The following is a 24,084-nucleotide window of genomic DNA, read 5'->3' on the forward strand; positions in this document are numbered from 1 at the left end:
TGCCTCCAACACTTAGTGGCTATGTGACCATGGACAGGTCATTCTGTTGTCTCCCAGTGACTCAGAAAACTCTCTCAGACAAGAGTTATTAACTTGGACTTTGGGGACCACCAGGAGTCTGTGCATACATTTCAGGAGGTGAGTTTGGATGGTGAAAAAAAATTACCTCCTTACTAATCTTCGGTTTCCTTAGTAATTTTATGTATTTTAGTTTGTGGATTTAAAAACTTTATTCTGAGAAGGGCTCCATAGGCTTCACCGGATTTCACAGAGGGGCCCAGGATACACACATGCAAAGTTAAGAAACCCTTTTCTAAGAGTATATATTATATGTGAGTGGCCAATTAGGAGTTCTTTATCCCAGTGAAATCAAAGGTCCACCCTGTAAGGAGGGTGGGAAGTGAGCAGGCCTGGGACAAAATAGGTGCTTAATAATTGTTGACTGATTGATATTAGACACAGTCCCTTTCTAGTGGGTTTTAAGAGTTCAGATAAATTACTTAAGATAAACAAAGCCTGCTCATTCCAAGGCTTTTAAGCAAATAATCACCAAAACACAGCTAATTATTTAATTTGTGTCTGCATCTACAAGACGACAGACAAGGCTAAGTAAGTTTTACTTCCTAAAACCAAAAAACAGCAATATTTCTAAGAGGCCATTAATGATACAGGAGATAATAGTCCTAATAATATTAGTCTTGACCCTAGAGATCTGTCAGTGGGCTAAGTGTTGTTAAGAGTATCTTAAAAGCACAAGCCTGGACCTTCAAGGAGATTACATACCATAGAAAGCACAGGGAAATTGCCAATTGTACAAGTCATATGCTAAGTTAGGTTAGCATTGGTCCCATTTGTTCATTTCTAAGCTAAATATTGTTAGGCTAGTGCCATGATTGGTAAAATGTTTATTTGGTGTATGGTTAAGTAGGCAGGCAAAAATTCAATGACCCCTGTGAACTCTCCATAATTTGTAGACACATTCTCACTTCCTCTGACTTTTTTTTTAAATGTATAGGTTTTTGTCCATTAAGAATATAGGTCAGTTTCATAGTCCATTTCCAACATCTTTCAGTTTCCTTGTCCATTTCTAACATAGGTCAGTTTCATTGTTCATTTCCAATATCTTTCAGTTTCATTGTCTATTCCCAACAGAGATTAGTTTCATCATCCATTTCCACCCCCATCTCCTCCCCTCCCCACACACTACAATCTTCATTTAAAGGGATGCTTGAAGGCAGCCAGGTGGAGCACTGAGTGGATAGATCTCTGGGATCTGGAGTCAGGAAGACCTGAGTTCAAATCCAGCATCAGACTCCTAGCTATGTAATACTGGGCAAGTCACTTAACTCATGGTCAATTATCCCATCTGTAAAATGGGGACAATAATAGAACCTTCCTCCCAGAGTTGTCATGACGATAAAATGAAATAGTATTTAAGTGCTTTGCAAATTTTAAAATGTTATAGAAATGCTAGCTATTTATTCTGGGAATACTTTAGAAATGGCATGTTGAGGAAAAAATGATAGTCTTGGAACTTTCTTTTCTTTCTGGGCAATGAGAAAGAAAAATTCTCAACAAGATCCTGAGAAGTTCACAACTGTCCCTTGGGGACCTTGATAAGGCAACACAGACTTAATGGTTTATGTCAGTTTCATTAAAAATGTATTTTTTTTTCCTCCTCAAGCTTAGAACACTGACATCCGATGTTCCTTAGGAAACAAACAGATCAGTTTTCACTGCCCTTTGGTGGCCTGGGTGAATTTAATAGGACAGCACCCTATCTCAGAAGGTACCTTTGACTCCCTCCCACTGTGTGCTCCAGGAAGACTCCTCATACCTGTATGGGGGAGACGGCAGCTGCTGGTGCTGTCCTCACTGGAATTCCACTGAGGGGACTCCGGGGGGTCTTGTGCACAGAGACACTCTGCCCAGGGCCACCTGCCAAAGGAAGGGTTGATGAGGTTTGTGTGTTATGCTAGTCCAATCAGTAAATCACAGTCAATGCTTTACTGGGGTGGGCACAGATCCTAGATTCTGAGCTGGAAGGGGCCTTCGAGGTCATTTGGTCCAAACTCCTAATTCTGCACATAAAGAAACTGAGGCCTTGATCACATTGGTTGTAAAGGTCAGAGTCAGAATTTGAACCTGGGTCTTCTGACTCCAGAGCTAGCTCTATTTCTCCCACACCACACTGACTCCCTGCTAAGGTGGGGCATCACTTTGCCACCTCTGCTGAGGGCCAACATCTAAAGCATTAATTTTGGGAGCCCAGAAGGCTTCCTAAGATGTTACTTGTAAACTATCTCTTCCCCTTTCCCATCTTGGTCAGTGATGGGGTGGTGGTGGCAGGTGACTAGGTTTGGTTTAGTCTGGGGTAGGTGAAGGGGCACAATGCAGAGAAAAAAAGGTAGGCCCATCAAGAGAGAAGCTAAAAGTAGGGAGTAGCTATGACCCAAACCATTTCAATCTAGTCTTTTTCTTACTTGCAAGATCTGAATACAGTAGGAAAATCAGGTTTTCCAAGCTGGGAGGGGCCTTGAAGATTATCTCATCCAACATCCTCATTTATAGAGGAAACAGGCCCAAGAGATGAAGCGACCACTCACATAAGGCCACATTCCCAATAAGGTGCAGAGCCAAGACTCATTTCCACTCCAGTGGAAGGCTCCACGCTGAGGCTGGCCAAGCAATCCATCCTCGTGTCTCTAGACCGACTCTCCATGTGATTCAGCACTAGAGTCTTATGGTGGTGACAACCAGGCCGCAGATGTCGTAAGAATTCAGCACTCTTCCATCTTCCCCACACAATGGACGTATTTGGTTTTGTGTAGACAGAGGGGAGAAGGGGGTGGGGAAGCAAGGTGGACGATGCTCTCTGCCTGAAATGCAATGATTCTGTACCTGAGCATCCCAAGTCAAATGACTTGATAAGTGATTTAACAGTAGCCGCTGACTCTGAAGGCGTCGGGGAAGCTCTGCTCACACAGACCCCTTGCCACCGGCTGGGGCCATCCATTTCTGGGGAGTCTGGCTCTTCATTTACAGGCCTGTGTGCAAAAGGCAGAACAAGATGAGTAAGGAGAGGCCCATGGAGTAGGATATGGAAGTTTCTGCAAGAGACAAAGAAATAAAGATGAGAAAGCAAGCAGAACTGGGGGATGGGGTGGGATTCCAACTCATTCCTTCTCTTTGCCAGTTGGACCCACTGCATTAGGAAATTATTTTGGGTGCCTATTATCTACTTATAAATAAGATAGCATTTCTCTTGAGAAATTCCTTGGGCTGGGCCCAAAATAGCAATTCTATGTATAGATTTAGCCAGCTGTGTCCACCACAATAGCGCTAGACTAAACAAGCCTCTGGGAGGATGCTCTCGGTCTCCAGGTGAGGACCGGTTTCCTGCCTTGTTGTAAGCTTCCTGGTACCTTAGCGCCAACTTTGCATTGGTCAGCATTACAGAGTCACGGAATGTCAGAGCTGGGGAGAGACCTTGGGGATTTTCCTGTCTGGCCTAATTTTTCAGAGGAGGTAACTGAGGCGAAGTAGCTTGCTTATGGTCACACGGCTAAGTCGGTGGTAGACCCAGGGCTAGAATCCAGAGTCCTGGTCTGGTGCCCTCCACTGTGCTGTGTTGAGGCAAGAGGCTAACTGGATGTGGACTAAGAGCCCAAAGGGAAAACGTCCTGCTTATGTTGATACACACCGTAGAGGCTTAAAATGTGAAAGACGTACTAATAATCTTGGCTCAAATGATTCTAACAGCTCCCAAGCTTTAGTGATTTAATTTGTTGGTCCTTACATCCCCAGACTTCCGTCTCTTGAATAACCTAACTGGGTACAGAGCTCTCCAAGCAATAAAAAAGCAGTCCCTCCTAACTAAAATACAGCCCCAGCACAAAACTCCAAACTAAAACACTTCCATCCCATGCGATCCAACCCTACCCCAGCCCAGATCTCTCTCCTGTGTTTCTGTTCAATGTACTCAACCCCATCATGCAGTTAACTAGATATTCAGAATAAAGGAGCCAGAGAATTGGAGCTGGAAGGAATCTTAGTAGAGAACAGTAAGTCCAACCTCCCACTTAGCACCCCTCCATTCACTCTCATTCTGGAGATGAGGAAACTAAGCCTAGAGAAGTGGGCAAGTGTCTTGCCCAGGGTCACACTGTAAATAGCAAAAACAACACTAGAACTCAAACCTCCTTACTCCATGTGGAGTGTTCTTTTTATCATACCAACATCTGTCTGTCTGTCTGTCTGTCTCTCTCTCTCTCTCTCTCTCTCTCTATCTATCTCCCTGGATATCTAGTCAACAAGCATTTATTAAATGCTTATTATATCCCAGCCAGGCAGCTAGAGCACCAGCCCTGGAATCAGGAAGGCCTGAGTTCAAATCGAACCTCAGATACTTACTGGCTGTGTGACCCTGGACAAGTCACATCACCCTATTTGCCTCAGTTTTCTCATCTGTCAAATGAGCTGGAGAAGGAAATGGCAAACCAGTCCAGTATCTTTGCCAAGAAAACCCCAAATGGGGTCACAAAGAGTCAGACACAACTGAAATGAATGAACAACAACAACAAAATATCCCAGGCACTGTGCTAAGCTCTCAGGAAATCAAAAGATGCAAAAGACAACCCCTGTCTACAAGGAGCTTACAATCTAAAGGGGGAGACAACAGGAAAACTATGTAAAAACAAGCTATATACAGGATAAATTGGAGAACATCTCAGAGGGAAAGTTAGGATTAAGAAGGAGTGGGAAAGGCTTCTTGCAGAAAATAGGAATTTAGCTGAGACTTGAAGGAAGCCAGAAGATGAGGAGAGAGGGTGTATATTTCCAGCATGGGGGACAACCAGTGAAAGTGTCTGTAGTGAAGTGATGGAGTGCTATGTGTGAGGAGGCCAGGGTCACTGGACCCCAGACTATGTGGAAAGAAGGTATTTGCTTGGAAAAGCAGGAAGGGTCTAGTTTATTAAGGGCTTTAAAAGCCAATGGAGGACTTTGCATTTGGTCCTAAAGGTGTTAGGGCATTGCTGGAGTTTATTGAGTAGGGGGGTGAGGTGGTCACACCTGAGCTTTAGAAAGATCGACTTGACAGCTGAGTGGAAGGACAGATTGGAATGGGGAGAGAAATGGGACGGAGGCCACCCAGCAGGTTATGGTAACAATCCAGGTGTGAGGTGATGAGGGCCCGCGCCATCTATTAATAATAATAAACAATAACTAACATTGAAATTGCACCTTAGGGGCAGCTAGGTGGCACAGTGAGTAGGGCACTGGCCCTGGAGTTAGGAGAACCTGAGTTTAAATCTGAGTTCAGACACTTGACACACTTACTAACCGTGTGACCTTGGGCAAGTCACTTAACCCCAATTACCCTGCCTTTCCCCCTCAAAAAAAAAAAAGAAATTTCTCCTTAATGTTTGCAAAAGCACTAATTGTATGTTCTCAATGGAACCTCATGATGAACCTGGAAGGTCAGCACTCCAGCAATCATTATCCCCATGTACAGATAAGGAGAAGGCTAGACCACAGTACACACAGCTAGTAAATATCTGAGGCTGAATTTGAACACAGACCCTGACTTCAGCTCCAGCACCCCATCCCCTAAGAAACTTCACCAATCATAACGGATCGACCTTGTGGTACTTTATTCCCTTCCGCAAAATGACTTATGGTGAAGATGGGGAGGAAAGCAATGAGGCCAAGTCAGTTACCAGCAGAGATGGGGGAGATGCCTTGGGTTTCTATTCCTGACAATATCCAGGGAGGTCTTTAATGGAACTGGCTACTTGTTTAACTAATTCACTTAGGGTACTTTTGTGCCTTTTTGAAATGCAGGCCATCCCTGGAAGGCAGATGGTTTTGGAAATCCATCTTAATTCCATTTTCCAGTAATCCAATAAGAAGAAAGTTCTGAGTGTGCACCCTGCATTCTGATGACTTAGTCCAATCTCCTTCAATTACCCAAAATTTGCCATTTGTCTTTGTACCCTAAGTGCCTAACACAATGCCTTGCCCAGAGCAAGAGTTTACTAAATGCTAGCTGAATCAGAGGGAATGAATAAAATCTTCCATTGTTCATTAAAGTAACAGCAACAATAAGCCAAGAACTCACTTGGATTTCATTTCTAATACCAAAGCTAATGTGGTTCCTTCCCATGAAATTGGATAAAATCAAAACTGCTATTCCCCATATCCAGTAGGCATATTTTAGTCCACTCATTGATTGAAGATACCGAAAGTACATTCCAATAAGACCACCAGAAAAAAAGATGGGTTTATTTTTTAGGCGTCAGTGGGAAGAGATTCTACAAATTATTTAGGAAACACATTTTTTTAAGCTGGCCCTTTGGGGTAGGGGACTCCTGGTGAGTAGCTTCCTCTCTCAAGACAGCCAGGCGTCTTCTCTGTAACTTATGTCTTAGAGAGCTGCTATATCTGAGGCAGGATTTAAACCCAGGCCTTCCTGACGCTGAGGCTGGCTCTCTAGCACCTATACCACATTTTAAAATAAAGTGCCCACTAAATTATTTCCTCCATACACCGCCATCCCCTAAGGAAGTAAACCAAAGTTTATCATCATGGAACCATAGAATGAATATCATAACTGGAGGGGACCTTTATATGTTATATTTTATTATATATTATAGAGATCTAGTCCAACCTTCCTGTCATCCTCTTTTTAGAGAAAACTGAAGCCCCCAAAGGGAGAGTGACTTGCCCAGGGTCATAACACAGCAAGTTGTAGGGCAGGGATGAGAACCTAGGTTCAATGGAATTAAGATAAACCAAAGCTTGAAATGAATAAGCATTAAAAAAAGAGATTTACTATAGATTTAAGAACATCAGTGACTTTTCCTGATTCTCAGAATCATAAGCTAACAAACCTGGAAGGAACCTCAGAAGTTATCCAGTTAAACCTGGGCCAGAGTCCTTTTTGTGATGCCTTGGACAAATGGCTCCACAGCTCTGGCTTGAAGGTCTCCAGTTAGAGGGACCCTGCTACCTTATGAGGGCAGCCCTTCCACTCTGAGAGAGGTCAGGATTTCTCCTAACATTAAGGCTAAGCTCTGTTCTATCCCTCTCTTTTCTTACAAAAAATTAAAATCTAAAAATTGTTTGATACTTTGTTAAAAGAGGGGAACTAGAAAGCATTCTTTACACCTGCAGCATCCCAACCCTACTTTTGAATTTTAACTAACAACACAATGTTTCTAAATTAACATGTTCTATTCTCTGAAGGCCTAATTTTCCTTTCTTTTGTGAAAATGAATTACCTGCTTCCTCCTCACCACCTTCTTTCTTCTTTGTACACCCTCAGCACCTAGTATATAATAGGTGCTTAATAAATGCTTGGACTGATACTTATTCCCACAAGGAAACTGCCTCTGTTCTCATCTGAAATCTGTAAGTCTGCCCTACAACACTCCATAATAGTCAAAGAAAACAAGAATCTACCACTTTATATCCCTTGTCTCTCCCTCCTCTCCTTCTAATCTTCTGGCTTCTCTTGGGAATGTAGCTTGCTGGCAGCATTAAGGATGGGACCCTGGTAGCCTCTGTCCCAGGTTGCCTCCTTCCCCATGCTCTGCTCTCAACACCTTGTTTTTTATAAAAAACAAAACAAAACAAAAAACCCCTGAAGGATCTTCCTTTGAAAATGCCAGAGCTACATACAAGTGGCTAATGATTAAACAACACTCCAGAGGCTACGTGAAACAGTGCCAGGTTTATTTATCACTTCATTCTATAATCTTCACATATAAAAGCCAGTAGCAGATACAGACGGTGCAAGAAGGACCCAAAGGGCAGGGTGTAGATGAGCTGCTCATTCAGCATCGGGCACCCTTCTTGGCATGCAGTTACTCTGAGCATCCCCCTCCTAGGGAGATGGCAAAGCTGCGCAGCCCAGAACCCACAATAGGACAAATCGAGGCAGTTTCTGAAACACGTGTGCAGAGGCATTGGAAAAACTTTCCTTCTGATGGCCCAGAGAGATTTTTTAGTGATTCTCTACTCCCCAGGCTGACACCAGGGAAAGTTTCCTAGGCCATACACCTGCCCTGAGAAGAAGCTATACACACTTTGACCCTCCCTGACATTATGGTTGGTGGGCAATTACACTTGCCCCATGCAATGAATAATTAAATGTTGCAAAAAATTAAATTAATAAAGCAAAAACAAAACAAAACCAATTCTGTTTGGCATCGCCTGCTATTGACCAGGCCCTCAAGTTAGGGGGACGGGAGGTTTCTGACTATTGGGAGTTGCTGAATTCGGTCCAGATCTTCACAAAGGCACACTCTCTAGGACACTTCAGGAAAAGTTTCACCACCTAGTTCAAGCCTTGCTCCACTCGGGGTCCAACATCGCCACCTAGTGTATATGTCATTTAAAAAACCCCTTAGGGGTCCAAAGCAGGTTGGTTCCAGCCATCTGTTTGTTGCCTCTGGCTTTCAGTTGAGGGAAGCTTAATATGGTCCACTCTCTTCTTCTATATGCTCAACTACACCCTCTGCTGGCCATCCATCGCTATCAACTCTTGCATCCATGCTATGATCCATCAGAAATCAAACCAGGGCCAGGGCCATCAGTTTGCATCAGTTGAGTGGGTGTATTACGTGGTTCATCAAGGTAGAGGGGAGGTATGGGACAGGAAAGTAGGATGGAGAGGCTGGATAGCTTTCTTGCTATGTCCAAGGGGAGTCTTCACAGTATGGCTTCATTTTTTTTTAAAGTATCGTGAATTCTTAGAATATTCATGTTAAAATGGAAATAGAAAGAAAAAACCCCCACAAATGCCAAAACAAAACAAAACAAACAAACAAAACCCCGGTCTTGGGCTGTCCACCATGCTGGAATTCCCATGCCACTTTTTCTCTTCCATGAAGATGAGTGACGGGGGACCAAATGAAATTACAATTCATAAGCGCCTGGCCACTTCATTCTCAGGATGATCCTGAGATGTCCTGGAGGGGACTTTGGCATTCTCTTTCCACGCGGTACCCCAAGCTCTTGAAATTTTTCACTCGCCTCCTGTGTGTTCCAGGAGGATAATGTATCCAAAGAAATTTCTTGTTTTCATCTCAAAAAGAAAACCTGTTGCATCTTGGGAGAAAAAGGACTGAAGAAAAGGATGCGGGCTATTAAGGCTGACCAGGGCGGTGACTCCATCCACAATGGGGTGTAACACAAACAGACTGAATTCCCACGGTATGAGATGGTGGGAAATAACTTGGGAAATAATTTGGCTCTTTGTAAAGAAATGCTCTTTTCCTATAAAGATTTCCCCCTTCAGGCAGAAGAGGCTGAAGTGTCCAGTCATGGCAAGAGTGGGTCTTTCTGTCTTTTTCTCGCTCCAGGCTGTGCTAGCTGGCAGAGACCAGGGCACTGTGAAAACAGAAGAAAAAAATGGGAAGGGGAGGGATGGTAAAGGCATCTCACAAAGTGAAGAGATCTCAGCTTTATGGCTTCCATGTCAGGGTTAGAGTGGAACTACCTTAACTGAGGGAGGGGGCAAAAAACCTGCCACTAAAAGAGAGTCTAACTGAGGCTCTTCTCTCTGCTACATAAACCACCACCAAACGCCAAAGCCTGGAGCCTTCCCACTGGGTGCCCACCAGTGAACAGTTATGTTGGGAGGGCACAGCCAAGTTTTTAAAAAGTCAAGGTCATTTGGAGTAGAAAAAGTCAATTTAGGCAGTGGCTTATGTAACCCACTATTGTCCTGGAGGTCTAGAGGGTCCTCAGCTGGGGTTCTTAACCTGGAGTCTGTGAACTTGGTTAAAAAAATACATACATATATATATATATAAACATACACATATGTGTGTGCTCATGGATGAATATTTATGTATGTGTGTATATGTATGTGTATATTATTTATAGGTGTATATATTATATTATATACATATAATATTATTATATCTGACCTGTAGTAGAGTTTTCTGGGCTCATATTGATCTGATCAGCCACAGTGTACCTTGACCCCAACATAGTGATATCATTTTTTTCCTCTTGGAGAACGGACAACAACCAACCAATATTATATTATAAATAAATACGTGTGTCTATGTGTGTGTCTATGTATAATTTGTTTTTTGGAGGCAATCGGGGTTAAATGTCTTGCCCATGGTCACATGATGAGGCTTAATTTGAACTCAGGTCCTTGGGACTCCAAGGCTAGTGCTCTATCTACCGCGCCACCTAGTTGCTCTATAAATATATATTTTTACAAAATATTGTATTACAAGATACATGTAACAAAGGAAACCAACTATACTGACATATGGTTATGTATTTATATAGATAAACATATGCACTATATAAAATATATTTAATTGCATATGTAAATATATATTTGTATTTCAATATAATTGGCTTTCTTTGTAACCTAAGACATTTCATTTATGTACTGAAAAACATGATTCTGAGAAGGGGTCAGTAGGCTTCACCAGACTAACTTCCAAGGGGTCCATGACACAGAAAATGAAGAAGTCCTGAGCTATGGAATCAGGGTAGGCAAGGGGTTTTGGTTTTTTTTGTTTTTGTTTTTGTTTTTTTTAAAGAGGAAGAGACCGTTTTATCACTTTAGTCTGAAATCTCTCAAGAGCACTGAGGAAAACTAGGTCTACGACCCCATTACTGCAGAGATTCGAAATATGTGTACATGTGCATACACCTCTATACTAACAGATATATCTATATACATATCTCTCTATGTCTATCTGTCTGTCCATGTTTGTCTGTTTGTCTGTCTATGTCTATCTGTCTATGCCTGTCTGTCTATCTATCTATCTATGTCTGTCTGTTTGTCTATGTCTGTCTGTTTATCTTTCTATCTGTCTATGTTTGTCTATCTATCTATCCATCTGTCTGTCTATCTATGTCTGTCTGTCTTTCTATCTGTACGTGTTTGTCTGTCTATCTATGTATCTATCTATCTGTCTCTGTCTTTCTGTTTATCTATCTATCTGTATGTGTTTGTCTGTCTATCTATCTGTCCGTCTCTGTTTGTCTTTTTGTCTGTCTATCTGTCTATCTGGAGAGAAGCCATGATTTCATCTGTGTAGAGGACTCCCAGTGTGGAAACTCTCCATCCATGCATGTGGGCACTTGCCCAGAAGTATATTGTAAGAGAAGGCCTTTGTTCCAAGAAATGACAGGTCTTCTACACTCTTCTCAGAAGGAAGACTTTCAGTGTTTGAGTATGTGTATGTTTATGTGTGTGTGTGTGTAAATATATATAAATTTCAGCGGGTCATCTGGGGTGTGGGCAGGGCTTCCCAGGGGACCCTCTCCTCTGGAAGCCAGCGTCTCATCCTCAGAGGAGCTGGGCACGAGTCCGAGGCAGGGTCAAGGATTTACCTCCATCTTCCTTGTCTGCCCCTTTTTGGCGGCAGGAGAACTGCTGAAAGCTCGGTCAGACACAACAGCTGCAAGAAAGACACAGAAGGGGCCACACACTGGCGCACACAGACTGGACACTGGGGGCTTCGCACAGATGCAGACGGACGAGGTGGAAGCTTTAGTTTCGGGAGAGTTCGTGTGTCACGTGCTGTCTGCCAGGCTGTGCGCTTGAGAAGTGACAATAGGAGGGAATGTCGGGGCTGGGGGCGGTGGGGGGGGAGAAAGAAAGAAAGATAAAGAAGGAAAGAAACAAACATCCATGGGATGGGCCAAGCTTCTCACTGTGAATGTCAGGCTTTATTTTAAACGACCCACTCCAGGGATGGATAGGACCGTGATTCATGCTTTGGTTGGTTTTGCGTAACTTTCATTCTTCCCTTTGTTACAAGGGAAGGATGATCAGGGGATGGGAAGGAGAAGAGGGGCCTATTTGGAAATAATTCTGATATAAAAACAAAAGGCATCCACAAAAACTTTTAAAAATGAACTGACACAATAGGCAGTAAAAATAAATAACATCTTGGTAAATGAACAGTTAAAAAAATTCACTCAGTGCTGGGGAAAAAAGCATATGCCTTTAACATAATTATCTCCCCTGACACTCCTTCTTGGATACAGATCTGATACCATACGATAAAGATGCACATGTATGAACCTAGAAAAAATGATGGCTTGTCACTTGAAACGAGAAAAATTATCTTAAAGGCTACCATGCTTCTGGCATGGGTACAAGTGTGGTTATTTTTCAGTTGTGTCTGCCTCTCTATGAACCCATTTGGGGTTTTCTTGGCAAAGACACTGGGGTGGTTTGCCATTTCCTTCTCTGGCTCATTTTACAGATGAGGAAACTGAGGCAAACGGTGAAGTGAGTTGCCCAAGGTCACAACGCGAGTGTCTGATGGTGGCCTTGAACTCGTGAAGAGGAGTCTTCCTGACTCCAGGCCTGGCACTCTATCCACTGCACTTTGTTAGCCAGATTAGTTTCCCTAACGTGTTAGCCCATGCTTAAAAAGGAAAAAAAAAAAACCCTTTTTTGGTGACTTATTGGAATTTGGGGGTAAGGTTCTTAGTCTGGGGGTCCATGAACTTGGTTTTTAAAAAATATTTTGATAACTATTTCAATATTATTGGTTTCCATGAGTTATTTGATGCGACATGATTCTGAGAAGGGTCTACAGGCTTCATCGCACTGTCTGCCAAAGGGGTCCATGTTGCTTTCATTGTTCCTATGCAGAGACCAGCCAGGCCAGAAAGCTCAGCCAGCATTTAAATGGTTAAAGGAAGGTTGGTTTGTTTTTCCTTTCTACGTCTTTCTCCTTGCTGTCTCAAATTAGGATAAACTATGATAGAAAAGTTCAAGAATTAATCCCCACCCCCAATCTGCTCAGAGATACCTGCTTCTAGATGATTTGGGGGTTCTGATAGTGGACAAGGTGGGCTGGCCAGATTTCCTGATGGGTCAAGGAGGCCGGGCAAAGGAACGTTAATGGACTGGTCCAAACAGGGTGAGGGTGTACATGGGAAGCCAGCAGTACCATCTCGGCAGCTGAAAATTCCTCCCCCATCCTCCAGAAAACCACATTAGGGAAAGTGGTTTGGTCACATGACAGCTCAGAACTAAAGAGCCATTACTAGGAGTGAAGGTGAGGTCAGTGGTGTGGCTGATATATTTAATTAATGGGAAGTGGGGGAGACACCACACCATGGAGGGGAGATGAGAGACTGTGGCCCACTGGGGTGCTTGGGAGAGAAAAAGTCAGGGTGGAGGAGCTGCCTCAGTCTACCACCTGGTACCTTCCTACATATAATACTGGAGAGTTAGGGGCTACACCTGGGATTTCACTGGCAGAGGAAATGCCTACCAACATAGGTTACCACCTTCTCAGAAATTTCCCTGGAGGCACTGAAATCTTAGGTAAGTCACCCAGGGTCCCACCAGCAGCATGGGTCAGAGGAACATCTTGATGCTGGGTCTTCCTGGCTCTGAGATATGAGGAGCTACGTGTGCCATTTCAATTTCTTATTTTAATCACAATTATTTATTTTTGTCAAATAGCTACCAACCTCTGTTGCTTTTACCTTGCTAAAAGCCTGCAAGTACAGTCAGCAGCACCCTTGAAATTCAGCACCTTTGGGTAAAGCCCCAGTTGCCCTACCCTAGTTACTGCTTTGCCCTCTTACCTCTCTCTGAGGTACCAAGAGGTTTAGCAGGTTAACTTATTTCACTAACAAATACTCATTTGTACTCAGACCCTGAGATTTAGGCAACATCTCTGCTTTGCTTGTCCATGCTTCTATCTCAGCTGTCATCACTACACTCCCAGAGCGGTCCCCTTTTGCAAAATTGGAAAGTGAATGAGACAGTCAGTGCTTTTTGTCTGAGGGCACCTTCCTGGAGGTTCTTACCTTTCTTTCAGAGGCTGTGCTTGGAAGAATTCATCGGGATATTTTCTGCGAGTTTTCTGGCTGTGCCTGAACCACAAATGATTCATCCATGCCTCACTGGACAAAGGCTACAAAACTCAGGGTTCCAGCCAAGAATTCATTTAGCCAGAGTGGAAATGCTAAAGTAGCTGCAGCAGGGCCCCTGGGGACCGTGCCGGGCTTTGCTTCTTGCTCCTGTGGCGAATTCAGGAAGCGGCCGAGCCATCGTCAGCCTCCGAGGAGCAGCCACCTCTCAGGAGGAGGGCATTTTGCCAAAAGAACTTGCCATCAGACAGGAAACCATCCCTGGGAGGCACTGTCTGATAATCTGCCAAAAGGCAGGGCCGATCAACGCAACAAGACGCGAGCGGATGCAGGGAGGCTCAAACCGAGTTCAGTAGCATGTCACATCTGAGAGCGGGGCCCAGCCCAGAAACTGGGGGCTGGAGAGGGGGAAGTTTTCATGGTATGGGAATTAGCCAGTCTTGGGAGGGCTGAAGAAAAAGCATCCTGTCTTAAACAGTGACCATGAGTCTGAAGGTTGAGGGCATCCTAAAGTGTACGCCTGTATTGAGAGATCTAAAGTATGGCTCTAATTCTAGGGCTCCATTGATAGATTCCGGCCTGCTTCCTAGAGGATACAAATGAAGCTCTTTCTAAAGGACCTCCTGGGCCTTCTCTATCTCCAAGACTAATCTGTTACCATTTCCTCCACCGGCTAGCACCTTCCCCCTCAAAATTACCTCACATTTATTATATATATGTATATTCATGTATACATATATACACACATACACACATATGTACACATGGATTAAATGCGTATGTCTATGTGCATTGTGTATGTATGTACACACGCATATGTTTATACACACACATATGTTTGTGTACATATACACTTGTGTGCATGCCCCTCAATAAAGGGTAAGCCCCTTGAGGGCAGAGCACTTTTCAGCTTTGTCCTCGTCTCTCCAGCACCTTGCACATAGTAGGTGACCCATAATTGCTCGATGAATGACAATTGAGTATTATTGGGCATTGGAAGTTAGGCCTTTGGGTTCTATTTAAAAAAACAGAGTGGAGAAGCAAGATAGACAGACAAATAGAGAGGCGGACATACAAAAGCCAACAAAGATAGGCCCCATAATGAACAGCACACCTCGCTCATCGCGGGGATGCAGTCTGGCTCGGTCTCCTCCGTGATTTCCCTCGGTGGGGACAGAAGCTGGTAGTTAAGGAGTGAGTCTGAACTCATGAGGCTGCTTCTGAGGAGACCTTGTGTGTCTCTTCCAATGGAGTGGAAGACCCTTGAGGACAGGGGCTGCTTGGTTTATATTTTTGTATCTCCTGGGCCTGTGGCGGCGTATGGCACCATGACAGGTACTTATTAAATTGTGAGGCCTGTCTCCTACTTTTCATTCCTCCATCTCACCTTAATACTCTAATTGATATACTCAATGCTAGAGTTGGAAAACAGGGACAATGAGGGGAGAATTAACTTAGACCCCCAATAGACCTTTGAGGGCTACTGTTTGAGTCTCTAAAGTCTCCAAAAGTCACGAAAATGGGAATTGAGATCCCAAGATCATAGATTTAGGGCTGGAAGGCTCCTAAGAGAACATCTAAGCCAATCTCCTCATTTGTCAGATAAGGAAATCGAGGTTCATTTGTTGGACTCCAGAATCTTGCCTACCAAATTACCTCCCCAGTAAACCCCCTGCTTTGGACTCTGCCAGTGATGGGGGGGCAGGGCGCAAATTCTGCAGCCTGTTTTCCAGGTCAAATGATTGCCACACATCTGAACCCTGAAAGAGAATGACTCCAAATAATTTCCTGAAATTGAGGACCCCAAAGTACAAACATTTATTCCTGACTGTAAAAAAGGAAAACTGAGATTTTATTAGTCCCACGGTGAGTGCAAAATAATGTAGTAAAGAGCTTTTATTTTTAACACAGTCATCAGTGTCCACCTCCTCTCCGGAACCATTTACAGCTGCCTCTCTTTCCCTCTTAGGTGGAAGAGTTTTATGGGATGGAGCATGCTCAGTCTCTCCTGCTCAAAGACATGAGGGGTAGCTATGTCAAGCCCTGGCTAAGATCACTCCCTAAGTCATAATTTCTTTGATTTATAAATAATGTTGATTTCTTCACTGGAGTGGTCTGGTGAGGAACTCTCTTCTAACACTAATTAAATGCACCTTCTCTGAAATTTAGTCTTTGAGAGCTGCCCAGATCACTTAAGGGTTAAATGATTTGTCCAGGGTCACACAGCCAAAGGTGGGACTTGAACCTAGGTCTTTCTGACTCCAAGGCTAGCTGTTTGTTGACTATAAACAATGAATTTCTTCCATAGTCTCCCTTTTCATTTTTTAATGGAACAGGCCATTTTAAGAGGTCCTATATGATTCATTTGGGTGTGACCCAAAGGAGGCAGGACCAATCCTTCCATCAGACTACTGCCATGCCTAAGAACCATCGCATGTCTCCCTGGCAGGGCAAAGCCAGAACACAGTGGTACTACTCTCCCTAGAATTATGGGAAGTACCAAGATGGAGGGAACATCAGGAGGTAAAGCCTATCCTCCATCATAGGGAGCATCCTTGGCTAGATCCCCCAAGGGCGCTTTTCTGATGAGAGGCTGCTGTGGTTCCCCTGGCCTGGCAAGTGATAGCCAGAACACTCCTGATCTAGTCCCTGGAGGGCTGGTGGAGGGATCCCCAGAAAGAGAAAGAGAACATCTCACAGAGAGAGCAACGTACAACCTCCGGAGCTACATGCACATCTGCAGGGCCGGCGATGGAGCCTTGTCTGCATGCGTGTTAGTGCTCACGGAGCCAGAACCCTGGCCACAGACCAACCTGCTGTTCCCCTGCACGGCCCCCAACTCCTTCTGGAGCTTGGCGTTCTTCTCCTCTTCCTCCAGCAATTTCCGCTTGACTGTACGAAGCTCCTGTTGGGCTTCACACTTGATATCATTGGCCACCACCACTGCCGTCTGGAGGTCAGCTTGGAAGCGCCTCCATTCCTCTGTCTCCTCCTATGGGTGGCAGACGAGAGACGTGGAGAGTCAGGAGCCTGCTGGGTACGAAAGCCACCTGGAGTTCCAGCCCATACCTGTCTGTCCTATGTCCTGTATGACCATGGGATCCTAGATCAAGAGCCACAGGGGGCCTCGAAGGCCATCTAGGTCAACCCCCTTATTGGTCAGTGGGGGCAACTGAGGCCCAGATATTAAGTGACTTCACCTAAGTTATAGGATCATAGTTTTAGAGCAGGAAAAGACCTCAGAGGTCATCTGGTCTACTCTCTTCATTACAGATAAAGAAACTGAAGCAGCGGTCAGAGAATGCTTGGGCACCCGAGGCAGTGAATGTGCCTCCTTGTATCGCATGGCCTCCTGGTCACAGAGAAAGATGACACATTGGCACAGGAGTGGAAAAGAACACTGGCTTTGGAGTCATAGTCCCTGGGTTCAAATCCTGACTTTGCCATGGAAATTATATATCCTGAGTTGGAAGTTGGAGGCCCTAGACGCAGATCCCATTTCTGATAATTTGTTACCTGTATGACCTCAGGAACTTAATAGTCAATCCTCAGGATCTCAGTTTCCTCATTTGTAACATGAAAGGGTTAATCTAGATGGCCTCAGAGGTACCCTCCAACTCTGAACCTACGATCTTATGACTTGCGTGACCTTAGGCATGTCACTTAACTTCAGGGTCTCAGTTTTCCCATTTGTAACAGTAGGGAGTTAGTCTAGATGGCCTTGGAGGCCCCTTCCCATCTTCACCCTCTCAAAGGAAATGCATTCCTTTTGGGGGAAAAAAAATGTAAGCCTTCACCAAACAAACCCTAGCCATGCAATGTGAAGTGAACTCCCTGACCCTTTCCTTAATTTAACCTTATGATGACTGGTGCCTTCTCAATGAATCGTTCTGCTCTCTGACTCCATTTTCAGCCAGATGCACGTTACTAGCTAAGCTTGTAGGAGCCCAGTGCCCAGCCCCACCTGGCACAGGGAGGTCTCCATAGAGGCTTCCAGCCTAACTTGAGCAATCATTCACTAATTCTAGTTATCATTAAGTGCCTACTGCATACAAAGTCCTGTGCTTTGGCTGTGGGGGAGATAATCCATGAGGTAGTGACAAGAGCTAGAAAGGGCCTCAGTTGCCTTCATTTTACAGATGAGGACGCTGTGTGCACGGCTGCCCATGGAGGAGGTTTCAGAGGGCGGGCTTGAACCTGGGTCCTCTGACCACAAAGCCTCGCTCTCTCTCAACGCTATCACGTTGGTTTGTCTTAGGAAAAAGAGGACCAGTTCTATTCTTGACCCATTGATCTCGAAGCAATACTGAGCCATCTATGCGGAGATGACACACAGCCTTGGCCTGCCTTCACCCCCTCTTCTATAGTCCAGTTAGCCACCTCTGAAAGGAAGGGAATTCTGATCCTACTATAAAAACAGAACTCTTCTCTACTTCTCCCAGCGAAAACCCAGAAACCAACCAACCAGAGGGCCCATTTCGGTTCTACGTCCTATCTTGCTACTGTGAGATGCCATGCCCTGCCCCCTTCCCTTCTCGCCACCCCAGCCATGGAGATGCAGTGGTCATTGGACAGTCGGGAAGTCTGGGGCCTTCCTCTGTCCTGTGCCATTAACTAGCTGGGTGAGCTCCAGAAAACACTTTCCCTGGCTGGGACTTGGTTTTGAGGAAGTTGGACCAAAGGATGGCTAAGGTCCCATCTACTTTCAGCCCAGATAAGTCTGTAGCTTTTCGTCTCCTTTGGCCATCCCAACTGTGGGCCCTCTACCTCTTCCAGGTATCTCCTTCCCTTTCTTTCTCTTGCTCTCTGGCTCATAGGTAGACTCCCTGTATTCAGCTTGAAAACCTGCTAATACCTTCCCCCCCAATAAGCATCTTTTTGTATCTTCTACACTATGTAAGTTTTCTTCCTCTGATTTAATAGCGCTTGTTAGTGCCCCTACCCCACCAAATTCTTAATTATCTTACATATATCTTAAATATCTTAATGATTAATCAGGTTAATATGGAGACAGCTAGATGGCTCAGTGGATAGAATGGAGTCAGGAAGACCTGAGTTCAAATCTAGCCTCAGAGATTTACTGGCTGTGTGACCCTGGGCAAGTCACTTAACCTCTGACTTAATCCACTAGAGAAGGAAAGGGCAAACCACTCTAAGATCCTTGCCCAGAAAACCCCTTGGACAACAGGGTCACAAGGAGTTGGACATGACTGAACAATAGCAACAAATATGGAGACAACCATGTCCTGTCCATTCATGAAGAACCTAAAAGTATACACTAAAACATGCAGACATCCCAAAGGCTGAACGGGTCAGCGGTCACTCAGCCTCACTCAGGCACCAATTTGGATTTCCTGAGGCTCAGAAGGTGACACTGTAGGAGAAAGGGGTAAGGATGGGGGGAGGACCTTTGATAGATCACTGACATAGGGAATTCAGTGATCAGCAAACACCATTGACCAGTGGAGGGCCATACTTTTTATAGCGATTTATAGCCTCACAGCAAAAGTCCTTGGTTTGGCGTCAATGAGTTTTTATAAAAAGATCTGATCATTGTATTTCAATATAATTGGCTTCCTTAATGTCTTATGCATTGAAAGGACCAGTGGGCTTCACCAGACTCTCTGCCTAAAGATCCAGGACACACAAAAAACGGCTAAGCTGCCTGGGAGCATTGAAAGTTAAATGACTTGCCCAGAGTCACACAGGTAGTAAGTCAGAGGCAGGACTCAAACCCGGGCCCTCCTGGCTATTTTCCACTACTGTCTCTGTTAGGAGAAAGGGAAAGCTGAAGAGAGGAGTGAAACAATTTAAAGATACTCTTGAATCTACCACTCAAAGTGACTCAAAGGGACCCTGATATGTATTTCCCGGGGCCTAGCACAAGTTCTTCAAGGCAGATAAGGGACACGTCCAACGCTTGCAGTCCTTCTGACCTTTATCTGCTTTGTCAGAGCCTTCAGCTGCCGCTCCAGCTCCAGCTTCTGTTCCTCAAGCTTCATCACGTTATCTGGAGAGAAGATGGGAGTATTAGAGAGGTGCGCCCTGGGAAGGCCAAGCAGGCAGCAAAGAAACATCATCTTGATTTTAGACCAACAGGCCTTAACAGGCCCCAAATGACCAATGACATCACTTCAAATTCTGGCCACTCTACAAAACTGGCTTTTGCTTTTGAGTGAGGGGAAGAAGGTGTTACTTCTGTAAGAAGTGGAGGGAATGGAAGGGTCAGGAGCTCCTATGAAGATTATTCATTGGGGCTAGGTCCCCAGAGGAGAAGAAACAAACAAACTTAGGGATCCATCCATTTAGAGCATCTATTAGGTGCTTACTATGTTCCAGGCACTGTGCTAAGGGCTGGAGATATAAAGAAAAAACAAAACCAGTCCCTGCCTTGAGGAGCTGACATTTTAATGGGAAGGGATAAGGTGTAAATAGCTTGGTACATACAAGATAGAGAGTAATTGGAGGGTATCCTCAGAAGGGAATGTGCTTGTACCAGGGAGGACTGAACAGGCCTCCTTGTGGAAGGTGGGACTTGAGCTGAGTCTTGAAGGAAGCCAGGGAATCTAATGGGTAGAGATGTGGAGGGAGAGCATTCCAGGCATGGGGATAGCCAGGAAAAGGCAGATGGTTATCATGTGTGAGGAAAAGTGAGGAGAGCAGTATGACTGGACCCCAGAGTACATGGAAGGGAATAACCAATAACATGACTAGAGAGGTAGGATGGGGCCAGGAAATACAAAACAAAGGAATTTATATTTCATCCTGGTGGGAACAGGGAACCACCAGAACGAGAGGGTGACACTCAGACCTAGACTTCTGAAAAATTACATCAGCCAGAATCATGGCGGTCATGTACCCAACTTGGAAGCAACGTTCTAGCTACCTCAATACGTGGCCATGAACCCAATTGGGAAGTGGTGTTCTAGTTACCCCAATACATGGCCATGAACCCACCAGGAAGCGACGTTCTAGCTACCCCAATACGTGGCCATGAACCCAACCGGGAAGCGGCGTTCTAGCTACCCCAATATGTGGCCATGAACCAACCGGGAAGCAGCGTTCTAGCTACACCAACACTAACCTGCAATTGTCCCAACAGTCCATCTGTGCCTAATAATTAACGATAATAATGATGAGGATGATGATGACGATGACGTGCCTTAAGGTTTACAAAGAATTTTACATATGTTAACTCATTTGAATTTCAATAGTCTTGTGAAATAAATACTCCTGTTGTTCCCATTTTACAGACGAGGAAGCTGAAGCAGGGAGACACGCCCAGGGTCACCGAGCTAACAGATATCTGGGGCAGGTCTTCCTGACTCAAAGCCCAGGGCTCCGGTAGCTGGCGTTTACCGAGCAAAGCACCTGACAAATCTTATCTTATTTTATCCTCACAACAACCCTGAGAGGTAGGATGGCATTACTGTTATTAGTAATAGTACTCCCACAAAAAAGGCCACTCGTCACTTTTTTAAAAAGATTTGAGGACGCAGCAGGGTGTGGTGGGAAGAATACAAAATGGTGGCTTGGAGAGCCGGGCTCTGGCCCTAGCTCTGGTCTTGGCTTTAACTTGAAATGCTGCCAGAACACGTCCCTCTATTTGTCTTGGACTCCTTGATAAAATGACATCAGACTAAGTGATGTCCAGGGCCTCTTTCAGTCTCTACCAAAAGGGTCTGTTGCTGACTTCCAACAATCTACAATCATGCAATTAGATGGATTTAAGGCTCCATACTTAATTCAACAAACATTGATTTAGTGCCTTCTGTGTGCCTGGGCACAGGGTTAGGCTGGGAGACAACGGCTACCTTCAATGACTTTTGTGTTGCATTTATTCTCCCAATGGGTCTCCCTGCCTCCACTCAACCGCTAACATGATTTTCTTGAAGTGTAGGTCACTCTCCTGTTCCATAAACTGCTGTGGCTCCCTATTGCTTCTAGAATCAAATACAAAACTCTGTCATTTAAAACCTTTGACCATCTGGCCCCGACCTGCCCTCTAGGAACTTTCATTCTCCTGGGGAGATAGAGTACAGAGGTAGGTATTAAAAAACCTAATTGGGAGGTCCACCAGGCCAGATGACTTCTTGACATGAATACTTAAGAGGGTTCCTTACATGGGTCAAGGCTAGACAAAGTGATTTCTAAAGTCTCATCCAACTTAGAGTCCAAGATTCTAATTGGAGACAATCAGGGGCAGTGAGGAAAAAACTCTGGCCTTCTTGCTGTTCCTCACATAACACTCTATCTCCCTTCTCCATGCTTTTGCTCTGGCTGTTTCTCATACCAGGCATGCCATCCCTCCTCACCTTCACCCCTTGAAATCTCTCTTTTCTTCAAAGCTCAGATGAAGCACCATCTTCTACATGAAACCCTTCCAGATGGCCCCACCTTCCCCTACCCCACCTCCAGCTGCTTTTTACCTTTCCCCCATTGTCTTAATTCTGTATGTATTTTATATAAAAGGCCACAGCTTAACGTAGAGAAAGCTGGTCTTGGAGTTAGGAAGACCTGTCCCACATCTGGACACATCCTATCTCTGTGTGACCTTCTCAGTGTCCCAGGAATCCCTCCCAAAGCTCTGAGTCACAGGCGGGTGCTGATGTGAACTGGTAAAGGGCATTTTGTCTTAGCTGGGAGTCCCCTACTCCCATGGCATCACACTCAGACAGCAATGGGGCCACACACTGACTTGATGTTCGGTTGTTTCAATCATGTCTGACTCAGTGACCCCATCTGGAGTTTTCTTGGCAAAGATGCTGGAGGGGTTTGCCATTTCCTTCTCCAGCTCATTTTACAGATGAAGAAACTGAGGCAAGCAGGGTTAAAACTGTTAAAAACAGAGCCACCTAACCTAAAACAATTCCAAAAGGCTCATGATGGAAAATGCCATCCACATCCAAAGAAAGAAATATGGAGTCTGCATCCAGATTGAAGCAGGCTATTTCCTTGGTTTTGTTTTCTCTCATGGTTCCTCCCATTTGTCCTAATTCTTCTATACGACATGACTAATGTGAAAATATGTTTCATGTGAATGTGTATAGAGAGCCTATATCAGATTGCACACCGTCTTGGGGAGGGGGGAAGAGAGGGAGAGGAAGAAAATCTAAAACTTATGGAAGTAAATGTTGAAAACTAAAAATAAATATATTATTATAAAAAAAACCCAGCGCCACCTAGCAACTCCCATGCTGACTTAGAAGACTGACTGCATATTGACATTTTTATGGCTCTATTCTATTTTTCCTTGTCTTGTTAACTTTTTCCTAAGTATGTTTTAATACTTCGGGTACATTTGAGAGTGCTGTAGGCTGCATGCAGCCTGGCCCAGCGTTTGGCACTTCTGCCAGACACCAATGAAATCATACATCCAGTCCCCCAAAAATATTATTTTAGAGGCACTTACATAGGAACATGTTGTCTCTCAGTAAAACAGAAGCTTCTCGAGGGCAGGGGCTGTTTCAGTTTTGTCTTCGTCCTTCTGTTACCTAGCATAATACCTTGTACATAGTAAGTGCCTAATAAATGTTTGCTGATTCTCTCCTCTTTGCATATAGCTGCCTTGAAGTATTCACCTCTGGTTTAGGGGGGCCCATCCATAAGGCTTGGTTGCTACAGATCGCCTCTTCTTAAGAGCCATGGAACCACACCGCCTGGTTCTTTTCTAGAACATTTCACACTGGATTCTCCTAGTTCCCCACTTATAGAATGGGGTGCTCAGTAGCCAATCCCCACATCTCCCTTTTTGTGACATCAGAGATAGGAAAACAATCAGACAGTCATTCCTGAAAAGCCAGGTGGCTTATAAACTCCCCTCCTCCCACATCCCTGAACCACCCAGGTGTGCCAGTCCCTGGAGGTGATGGAAGCTTGGAGGACCCTGTGTATGCTGAGTCACACAGGAGCATCCTTCTTCCTGCCACACCCAAGGCCCATCGACCATGGCAACCCCAGGATCCTCACCTCTGCTCCCTCAGGCGTATGTATCCCTGGCCATTCCTGCCCTTGGTTAGCCTGGCTTCCCATTTCCTTGCCTCCTAGGTATCTCAGGTTAAGAAAATGCCTTCTCTTGTGGGTGTTATAAAACACTGTAATAATGGCCTATTTCTTTTTGGCATCACTGAAGCATAGAATCATAGCTTTAGAGCTTAGAGACCATCAAAATACAAACAAGCAAACAAAAGCTGTCCTTTT

The 24,084-nt window shown here is 44.7% G+C and overlaps 1 protein-coding gene across 3 annotated transcripts in view; it reads right to left on the reverse strand.

The window, feature by feature from the left end:
* SPECC1 (sperm antigen with calponin homology and coiled-coil domains 1) overlaps positions 1-24,084 on the reverse strand; it is a 354,946-nt gene that overhangs the window by 116,148 nt on the left and 214,714 nt on the right. For 2 of the 3 annotated variants that reach the window (XM_036767683.1, XM_036767682.1), the window contains 4 exons: positions 19,821-19,894; positions 16,698-16,876; positions 2,902-3,047; positions 1,838-1,938 (listed from right to left, as the gene is read on the reverse strand). In XM_036767683.1, the coding sequence (XP_036623578.1) occupies positions 1,838-1,938; positions 2,902-3,047; positions 16,698-16,876; positions 19,821-19,894 (500 nt within the window). Of the gene's footprint in view, positions 1-1,837; positions 1,939-2,901; positions 3,048-7,716; positions 9,397-16,697; positions 16,877-19,820; positions 19,895-24,084 lie in introns of those variants that run through there. The other variant, XM_036767684.1, reaches the window with a different exon arrangement.

The sequence above is a fragment of the Trichosurus vulpecula genome, chromosome 7 (assembly GCF_011100635.1).
Source record: "Trichosurus vulpecula isolate mTriVul1 chromosome 7, mTriVul1.pri, whole genome shotgun sequence".
Classification (NCBI taxonomy): Eukaryota; Metazoa; Chordata; class Mammalia; order Diprotodontia; family Phalangeridae; genus Trichosurus; species Trichosurus vulpecula.